Genomic DNA, 10,860 nt, shown 5'->3' on the forward strand with positions numbered 1-10,860 from the left:
CGTGTCAGTGTTACTGTGTTACTCACGCACACACACACAACACGTGTCGGTGTTACTGTGTTACTCAAGCACACACACAACACGTGTCAGTGTTACTGTGTTACTCACGCACGCACACACAATACGTGTCAGTGTTACTGTGTTACTCAAGCACACACACAGCACGTGTCAGTGTTACTGTGTTACTCACGCACACACACACAGCACGTGTCAGTGTTACTGTGTTACTCACGCACACACACACAACACGTGTCAGTGTAACTGTGTTACTCACGCACACACAGCACGTGTCAGTGTTACTGTGTTACTCACACCTACACAACACGTGTCAGTGTAACTGTGTTACTCACGCACACACACACAGCACGTGTCAGTGTTACTGTGTTACTCACGCACACACAGCACGTGTCAGTGTTACTGTGTTACTCACGCACACACACACAACACGTGTCAGTGTAACTGTGTTACTCACGCACACACAGCACGTGTCAGTGTTACTGTGTTACTCACGCACACACAGCACGTGTCAGTGTTACTGTGTTACCCACGCACACACACAGCACGTGTCAGTGTTACTGTGTTACTCACGCGCACACAGCACGTGTCAGTGTTACTGTGTTACTCACGCACGCACACACACACAACACGTGTCAGTGTTACTGTGTTACTCACGCACACACACACACAACACGTGTCAGTGTTACTGTGTTACCCACGCACACACACAACATGTGTCAGTGTTACTGTGTTACTCAAGCACACACACAACACGTGTCAGTGTTACTCACGCACACACACACACAACACGTGTCAGTGTCACTCACGCACACACACACACAACACGTGTCAGTGTTACTGTGTTACTCACGTTCACACACAACACGTGTCAGTGTTACTGTGTTACTCACGCACACACACACACAACACGTGTCAGTGTTACTGTGTTACTCAAGCACACACACAACACGTGTCAGTGTTACTGTGTTACTCAAGCACACACACAACACGTGTCAGTGTTACTGTGTTACTCACGCACGCACACACAACACATGTCAGTGTTACTGTGTTACTCACGCACACACACAACACGTGTCAGTGTTACTGTGTTACTCACGCACACACACACAACACGTGTCGGTGTTACTGTGTTACTCAAGCACACACACAACACGTGTCAGTGTTACTGTGTTACTCACGCACGCACACACAATACGTGTCAGTGTTACTGTGTTACTCAAGCACACACACAACACGTGTCAGTGTTACTGTGTTACTCAAGCACGCACACACACAACACGTGTCAGTGTTACTGTGTTACTCACGCACACACACACACAATACGTGTCAGTGTTACTGTGTTACTCAAGCACACACACAACACGTGTCAGTGTAACTGTGTTACTCACGCACGCACACACAACACGTGTCAGTGTTACTGTGTTACTCACGCACACACACACAACACGTGTCAGTGTTACTGTTACTCACGCACACACACACAATACGTGTCAGTGTTACTGTGTTACTCACGCACGCACACACAACACGTGTCAGTGTTACGGTGTTACTCACGCACACACACAACACGTGTCAGTGTTACTGTGTTACTCACGCACACACACACAACACGTGTCAGTGTTACTGTGTTACTCACGCACACACACAACACGTGTCAGTGTTACTGTGTTACTCACGCACACACACACACAACACGTGTCAGTGTTACTGTGAAGATGTTCCGATAGCCAGCCGTTCATCAAGTAGATGATAAAGGGCAGTATTTAAATAGGACTAGTGTTGGTCAGCACCAACACGGATACATTGGCTGGTTATTGATTAACACCAGCATGGCGCTATACCCAATGTTAATTCACAAGGAGTATGTTCTCGTTGGTAGAATGATGGGTTATTTCCCTGACTTCTAACTATATCACTATCAACATCCGTGTTATGATAAAAACACAACAGAAATTTTGCATTGATATTAAATTACATTTATTTCAGTGATAACATCAATATATTATTTTGATAGAAATTACAGAAAAGATCCGAGTGTGAACAGACTATATGTGTGAACAGTAAAGCCTCGTGATCACTAAAATAATCGAGTTATCCGTAGCACGATACAGATGGATTATCTATAAGATATGACATATATTTATACTAAATGTACTTCAATCATAATCATCATCTTAATCAATATATCCAGTCTGAGGGTTTGACTTAACGAGGTTTCACTGTATAGGGAGGGAGAAATGTTCAACATAGATATAAAATAAGATATTTATAGTATCGTTCATATAGCAGCTAAGCTATGGTAAACTGTGGGTAAAATGCATTAAATTGTCAGTTTTAGCACCCAATTTCAAACTAGGTAACAACATGCAGTATACCTGACATAAATACGTGCACTATCACATTTTCAGCATTCCAGCACCTAATCAAGGTCACCACATGGCGCAGGTTCATTAAGGAGTATCACATTCAACCACAAAGTCATTCACTTGAAAGACAAATTCACTAAATGCATTACTCTGCAGTTCGTCAAAGACTATATTTATCACAACGACTGGTCGTAATTTCAACAATGCCATGAACCCAAGTCTAAAGCGTTACCATATAATGCCCTTCTGGAAACAACGCACACAAACACAGCAAATATACAACACAAACATGTACATGTATGACGTGCAATAAAAGGTAGAAAGAGGCCAAACCATAAATAAAACACACGTGAAGGTATCACAGATATTGACAATAACAGTGCATGTTCAAAGAGGATTTTTTTTAAGATAGTCATTAATGTGTAAAAGATCTGTGCGGATATTTGTCACTGGACACATTAAAAGATAAATGAACAAAATAATAAATAAAATATAGTCTTAGATAAAAATCATGAAATGCAAACAGATATAATGTACGAAGTCAACATATGCTATGTTTTTATATCCTGGCGGATTCAATGTGATATATTCCTATATTCTGTCGAAGCCAATATGTTATATATATTTATGTCCTGGCGATGTCAATATGAACACCGGTAACGATTGTTTTGATCATAAAAGGTTTCGTATTGTAATAATGCCGGAACGTTTTAGGTTGGGAATTTCTAAACTTCACTTCAACTGACCGCGTCGCTGGAACTGTCAGCAATAAATAGAACAATGTTGTTCATACGTAGATTGGAATTATCAGGACCGTGTAATGTATTGTGGCGGAACTACTAGTTTGAGATTATCCCTTGTAGGCTAAGGGTTTTAGAGAATATACTTCCTCCCCTCCTTCTGTCTGTCTGTCTGTCTGTCTGTCTCTCTCTCTCTCTCTCTCTCTCTCACTCTCTCTCGTCCATTTCTGTTCCAAGCACGAGCATAAAAACATGCAAAATGGCACTCTCCAGATAATAGATAATAATATATATAATAATTAAAACGTGTAAAAACCAGTGATAACATGAGTCTAGATTATCTGCCGAGACAGATTCCACCATTCTCACATTATAACGAGTTGTTGAGGCAAATCAAGTTATGAATGTTTTTACTGTCCCAAGAATAGTTGTTCCACACACTACGCATGCGTGGACCTTGTCAGCGCAGTCTGAGCACGTGACGAGATGACCACAGGGCAGGAAGAGGATGGATACAGCATTTATTCTGCACTTTCTGCACGTAGACTGTTCCTTCAAACGTCTGTTTTCAGCCTTCATGGATATCAGTTTTTGGTTCGGGAATTTAGCAACCTTTGATTCCCCTATCCGGCCGTGATGGGTGGTTGGCAATTTCGAGCTTTGAACTCCCATCTTCTCTTTTCTAGTAGGGATGGTTGCAGGAACAAAATCATCTTTCGAGGTTACGCTTCCAGCCGAGCCATCCTTAGTTTGCTGTACTGCTAGAGCCTCAAGTCGCCCACAAAGAGAGGACAGCGGTCTTGTACTTTTGACGTCTGCTCTAGCCCCGCTTTGAACATCCACGCCCCGCGAATGTGAGCATGCTCCTCCTCCAAGGTGAAGGTCACTGTTGGCTTCTCGAATGTCGGAGATACCAGGTGGTGCCGGTGTTGAAAAATCTATATTATTAACCTTCTCCCCATTTGGTTTACACGTGACCTTGGCGTCTTCCACGTCCGTAATACCAGACGCAGATGAATTTACGAAAGAACCGTTTCTTCTTTGGACTACGCCAAGTTGATTACCATCGACGCTGTTGATAAACTGACAGTGTTCCGAGTATCTCTGATGTTCGGCCACAGGGTCATGTTCTTCCTCCCAGTCTCTCAGAGTTATCCCGCACTGGAAACACGTGACCCGGTCAGCTGACCCGATGTAGAAGAACCCGGCTGATGCCAACTGCTCCGGTGTTTTCGGGACATATCGTATAGGCCAAGCAACAAATGAATCAAGTCGTGAGCTGTATGTTTGGTACTGTGGGTGTCTGGGTATATTCGAACTCCGCTTGTACGTCTGATCATGTTCCATGAAGTTCTTCAATGTATCCCTTCATTCATTTGCCAACAAAACCTGCAACATTCAAATAGATAGTACGTATATTAAAATATAATAGACAAAAAAAACATGGGTTCATTAAGGTTCATTCTCCACGACGGTTGTGCTTTAAAGCCGAAAAGGTGAATTTCTTTATGAACAGCTCTGTTTTGGCAGTTGATTGACTAACATCACTGGTGAATAGATAGGAAGTGGTTGCATCGTGCATGCATTTTTGAAAATAATGTATAATAAATGATGACCCCCGTTTAGCATCTACGTTAAACACTAATCATAAAGAGAATAAAACTGAAGTCACTGATCAGATTTCTGTTCATAACAAACTAATTCTGTTACATAACTTTATAGACAAAAAACACCGGTACACTTATTCACAAGTATTTCACATGAAACCTCAACATGATATCTCACCCTTGGGAGAAACACATATTCATATATTGAAACATATCATATTAAAATGAACTCGTTCTTTTGAAACATATTTTCCTTCAAACTTTCTTTTAAACATGCACGTCTTAATTTTGAAAATGATGAACAAGTATCTATTTTGATGAAATGAAAAAAAGTAACGTGCCAGAAAGGTAAACAAAAGTTCACTTAAAGAAGAAATCATAAACAATTAACAAGCTCTCTGAAATAAGAATCAGTCTATTTGGCAATGTACTTCTCCGTTTCTACAAGGATTTATATCAGCCTTTGCTGTCGCCATCGTTTACACAATCTAAATGAAATAAACCCAATCGCTTCAATGCACACGTGTCATTACTTAAACAGATACGTTACCATTACTAATAGCTATGTTACACACTATCAGGTGAGGTAAGAGACCGGTTGAGACTATTTATTTGTTTATTGCACAGGTATCTCAATGAAATTTGAAACTATCATACAATACAGTAGTGAATTCATAAATGAATGACATACGGAAAACAATATCACAAAATTGTGGAGGTATCAATAATAAAACTAGACGTAAAGAAATGTTTCCATGCTTAAGAAATAGAAAGCAAATATCCACTGTTTTAATATGTCAATCATTACAAACTAGCAGCCTGTAACCATTTAATGGCCTAATACAGACGATGTGTAATTCTTTGACAACTAAGATACGACAGTAAGATCTCTCGGTCGCGTCCATGTTGTTATATACGGGCACTGGAGTATTAGACAGAACTGCTCCAATGGTGCATTCAATAACAATTATGTAAACATCCGACAAGCATAAGACGGAGCTCTGTACACTCAGGATGAATTAGATCCAGTAGATGTATAACATGAACATAAATCATTTGGGCAAAAAGTATACATGGCGACACTAACAGAAGCAAAAGCATATTATACGACATTATACGCAAAACACGATATTTCAAAATTGACCTACAAAATGAAACATAACGAAAAGAATGTTTCCAAATTATGTGATGAAAGACCCAAGAAGCTAGAAGATTGAGTTGACCTTCACCGAGGTTCTTCAAGCTGTTGAACAGGAATGAACAGAAGCCATGTATATTTTTCGGATGAATTTATCAAGCTTTTTCTGGAATGACCTTGGAAAATCCCTAATAATATCCTTAGATGAGTCTTATTGTAATGGACATATATCAATATCACAAAGACAGGAATAACACCCCGAAAGGAAATAAACAAAACAACATCTGAAAAACTGGCGACCAATAAGTTTACTGTGAGGATTCATCAAAAGTAATATCACAAAGGTAACATTTGTGTAAAACCTCCCGATTAACGAGGATTTAAAGGATTTAGGGCAAGAAGATACATGATTAAATCAAGACAAATATATCATCTGTTGCAACATAGTGATGCCCATCAGACAACAGGCTATATATTACCTGTTGACTTTGAAAAGGAATTGATACAGTTTATAGACGACCAACTACTTTATGTTTGTTTTGGAATTTCAATAAGTAGCTGGTTAAAACACTTGTTTACGAAATTGATTATGTTTCATAATTAGATCTATGCAGAAAGATTCAGAGTGACAAAAGACTCTCCACAAGACTGTATGGCAAGAGGGATGACTTCAACTTTCCAAAAGTTAATTTTCCCTTCATGTCGAGCAATATTCCAGACGCTCCAGCCTTTGATGTTTGAGATACATGCTCTTTCTACCAAGATCTCAAAGGGCGTCCTACGACTCTTGCTCGGAAGTTGTTTGAACAAGGTTACAACAGTCAAGACTTCAGTAAAGCTTTCAACAACTTGTATGTTAGACATGTGGAGGACATTTATAAATTTGACGCATCAGTGACAAAAATGGTTCCCGATGCCATTTCCTATTTTGACTTGTATCATATGTTCCCGTATTTTTAGATGAATAATTGGCTTGCCTTTGCATGTGTTTGTATCGATACGATCATCTTTTCGCGAACACCTGGTATCATTACTATTTGATAGTGATTCATTAATACATGGTCATGATATAGTTGGAATCGTACAATCGACTCTGCTTTATGAAGAGATTTCTATGGGATATATAGTTATCTTCTATAATAAAGGATTTATTGATATTGCAGACAATAATGGACAATTCATATCTTTCGAAACTATTACCAAAATTTGACTTTATTCTACAATCTCCCTTTTAACCATTTCACATATATCATTTGTACAAATCTAAATGAGGTTCTCGGTACCTCTATAAAATAATAATGAACAAGGTATGTGAGAAAAATCACATGTTGCTAAATAGGAGTACGAACTTGGACGCGGTATTGAAGATGAAAACAGGAAGAGTGTCAGTTCTATCCCTTTACGTTGCACGAACGTCACTAAGCTATAATGGTTCCAGTTTCAAATTGACTTAATACATTACCCAAAAACTATTTGGTAAATAAAATGGGATACGTGGGCAGTAAAAGGTGGAGATAGTGTTCAAATGAAACAGAAAATACTATACATATATTCTGGGAATGCGAGCTTCGGCTGGCGATAATGATCCTTTAAACCGTATCATTATTTTGCCAATCATTTTCAACTTTAGAAACAATAAGTATCCAGCAACTGTCCAATTTATACAGGAGAATACTGATTTGTGTAAGTTAACAATGTATACACCATCATGAATTGTCATAGAGAGTATTTCAATAAGCTTGGTCAAGCTGACATAACATATTTGTATGAATATATCGTTATGCACATGCAAAACCGTGTAAATGTTTTAGAAATAAAAAAGAAGTCAACAATGACCCCTTCTTGTGATAACTAACATGAGAATTTATCCTATCACAAGCAAGAACAGGACAAACATGCAGCTATTAATGGATACATCTTGAGTAACCGATTTGGCGACCTCGCCACTTGCGTAGGTCACTACACTGATTATGTATTGTGCTCTCTCTCTCTCTCTCTCTCTCTCTCTCTCTCATCAAAGGTATGAAACTCACAAATAATGAGTACAGAAGAGCATTGGTTATATCATAGTATCGGAGCTACCATTTAAGACAAATAAGTGTTCAAACTTTCAGGGAAATATTCAACGCACTTTATATTAAAATAACTGAATAACTGAAAAGCACTGTAAACTAACAACAAAGTTTTATCAAAAATCAGTCAAAGTCAGTAACTTACGTGTTTGCTGAAAACGCTGAGAGGTTGATCGATTGTTTCCTTGAATGGCGCCCGTAAACACTGTACACACATCATGTGAAGTTCAACTGACAGCCAGCTGATATGGCTGATGTAAGGGTAGAGGTCACATTTAGCAGCTGGCGACTGGTTTTCCCATTCTATAAATAGCATATGACTCAACGTGTGTTCGTTTCATGCATAACATACGTTCCTCTAAAGTAAACAATTCATGTCGAACACATGTCAAGCTAACAAAAATGTTCCAATTTCAAGGGCATTAGAGCTTGGAAACAATACGCAACTGAAATGTGAGCTTACAATGCAGTTAGGTGAATCAAGAAGTGCTTGCATCAATCAATAATTTGGCACGACCAAGGGAAGTTAGTTCAAATTAAGACGTATACGTCAATATACATCTTTGGTTAGCTCTTAACGTGTGTCGTGATTGTCACTAAAAGTCTTCATTGCAGTGAACATTTAATTGAACCAAACAATTAAACATCAATATGGACGTCAATTCCTACGGAAGCCAAAATGGAGATGAAATTCAACGTAAACAATATGGACATCAATTTCTACGTAAAACGATGCCGATGTTTTGCATCTTTGGCTTTCGCTTTGCTCTCAATCTCTAAACCTACATATCCGTCTTCCTTCAAGCTTAATCCAACTGATGCTATTTCTTTGTAACCCCATACTCATATTTAGGCTTTACTCCAGTTTCATATCTCATGAACTCGCACTGACCGTGCTTCATTCATAGCATTAACACACGTCGACTGTGAAAATGTAGGACGATTTGTCTAATAAAAACATAATGACATGATCATATTTCTCAAATGCCAGTGTGACAACAATTGTTCTTTAAGAATACATCACTAATATCGGTGGTACTCCCATATATAACACACGCTAGTTCCTATATTAGTTTATGTTATATTAACGAGTATACACACGATCCTATTTCATTACCTTCACCACACAAGCATCAAGTCTTTTCGATACTTCCGCGGGAGACGGCTAAACGCAAAGTGTGGAGGTAGATGTTATTGCTGCTGTGAAATATACAAATATCTGCGTTGTATACCTACTCTCATCACGTGAACCTTCCTATAATAGATCCACGTCGCCAATGAGATGCACATCTCCCTTGAATAGAAATACATCCACATACTGGCCACGTCAACTGTTTATTTGCACTTTCATATTTCGGAAAACAAAATTAAAAGGTACACTTTCGTTTGTCATGCACACATATAAATTATATTTGAAGACCATTGAATCATATAGGATTTGCCAGTATTAATTCTAACGCATTGTCATGTGTCAACGGTAGAAATAACCGCTTAGCAAGCACTATTTGCACGTGTCTCAGATTTGGGGAAATGCCAAAATCAAAGGTGTAGTTATATAGGTATGTAATACTTAGAATAGATCTCTCATTTCCTTTGCTGTATTAATATACATGTATGTATTACATTGGTTTTATTCAAGGCATAGTTCGTATGTTATCTAAGGATTAACAGACAGAATATGGCGTTTGATATTGCCCAGATATTCTCACAATTGTCTGACTATCTGTACCTTTTCCCTCAAAACCTATCTCTTCACCTCTTGAATGCCATCCTTCGGCAATTGCGTTCATACATAGAACAATGTTTTATCGTGAAATAAACCACGCTTCGTTCTTCAGTTCTTTGCGATTCATCACATAGCTATCTCATATTCCCACATTAAGCTGATACGTAGTCTCATGGTCTCGGCTATATCACGGCGTGTCAGCTTGAAGTGGGAGAGGAGGCGCAGATCTTTGATGTATACTACTTTGGTGGATATATTGCAGACAAACCTAGAAACATAATCAAGGTGAATCTGGGATTCGAACCCGAAATTGTACGTTTCTTGCACGCCTAGGGATTGCAACTCTGCACAGTGCGACATCTTGAACGATTGGGCCATCAGTGTCCCCGTTGTGAATAACATTGTATTATTATTGTGTATTTTGATCAAAACTAATAACTCCCAAATCTTCGTTATGACAAGCCAACACACGAAGCCACCAAACCATTCTCATTTCATCTCTGTAATGGAGACTTCATGTTGTATACGTAGCTCGAGAACATCCCCCTTCCACTTTGCGGCAATGGAAAATAAAGATTTTAAAATGTACCATGGTGGTACATCATGTTTGGTTAAGATACAGGTACACCCTGCTACTAGTGTGCAATTGGTTGTTGAGTTGGTTTGATGTTGTTGTGTCGGCTTGTTGCATTAGTTATTGAGGATAGCTGGGTTCTACTGTTCTAGCTTACAGTGTGTTATGTCCAGAAGGTGGTAGATGCAGCTTTGTGATATCTGTTTTAAACATATTGTACAGACCTGCTTGTGTCTGGTCTGTGTTTTATATGCAGAAATGTTTAACAAAAAAGAATCTGCAACTTGTTTGCATACATTCCATGTCCCCTAGCCACTTACTTGCACTGACTAAATACATGGGCTGGAGTTCTGAACTCCTATCAACATTGACCTATTTGACTTTTGATCGATTTGGTTGGTTACCTGTTTTAGTTAGTCATGTTTTCAAATCTATTAATCTTTTCACAAAGAGACACAAGCCTTTTTGGTGCTTTTTGAGGTTGTTTTTTTCGGGGGTTACCAGATGACCAGCAGATTTTGAGTTCAAATCAATCTATAAGTAGTTATCAAAACCAGACATCAGACAACCATTTATGGAATGCCTTACTAATACTTTTGTGGTGACTGATTATTTTTAT

At 38.8% G+C, this 10,860-nt stretch overlaps 1 protein-coding gene across 2 annotated transcripts; it reads right to left on the minus strand.

Annotated features, from left to right (window-relative positions):
- Nucleotides 1–2,035: 2,035 nt before the first annotated feature.
- Nucleotides 2,036–9,611, minus strand: LOC124150092 (putative inhibitor of apoptosis). 2 transcript variants are annotated; one of them, XM_048399193.1, is made up of 3 exons: nt 9,059–9,611; nt 8,087–8,244; nt 2,036–4,513 (listed from the first exon to the last, which is right to left on the minus strand). In XM_048399193.1, exon 3 carries the CDS (start codon nt 4,469–4,471, stop codon nt 3,518–3,520), a length of 954 nt encoding a protein of 317 aa, XP_048255150.1. In that variant the 5' UTR covers nt 4,472–4,513; nt 8,087–8,244; nt 9,059–9,611; the 3' UTR covers nt 2,036–3,517. The 2 variants fall into 2 exon arrangements, with proteins under 2 accessions (XP_048255150.1, XP_048255186.1); XM_048399229.1 differs by having other exon boundaries at nt 8,087–9,611.
- Nucleotides 9,612–10,860: the final 1,249 nt, after the last annotated feature.

Source organism: Haliotis rufescens, unplaced genomic scaffold (assembly GCF_023055435.1).
Source record: "Haliotis rufescens isolate VD_foot unplaced genomic scaffold, xgHalRufe1.0.p SCAF_1, whole genome shotgun sequence".
NCBI lineage: Eukaryota > Metazoa > Mollusca > Gastropoda > Lepetellida > Haliotidae > Haliotis > Haliotis rufescens.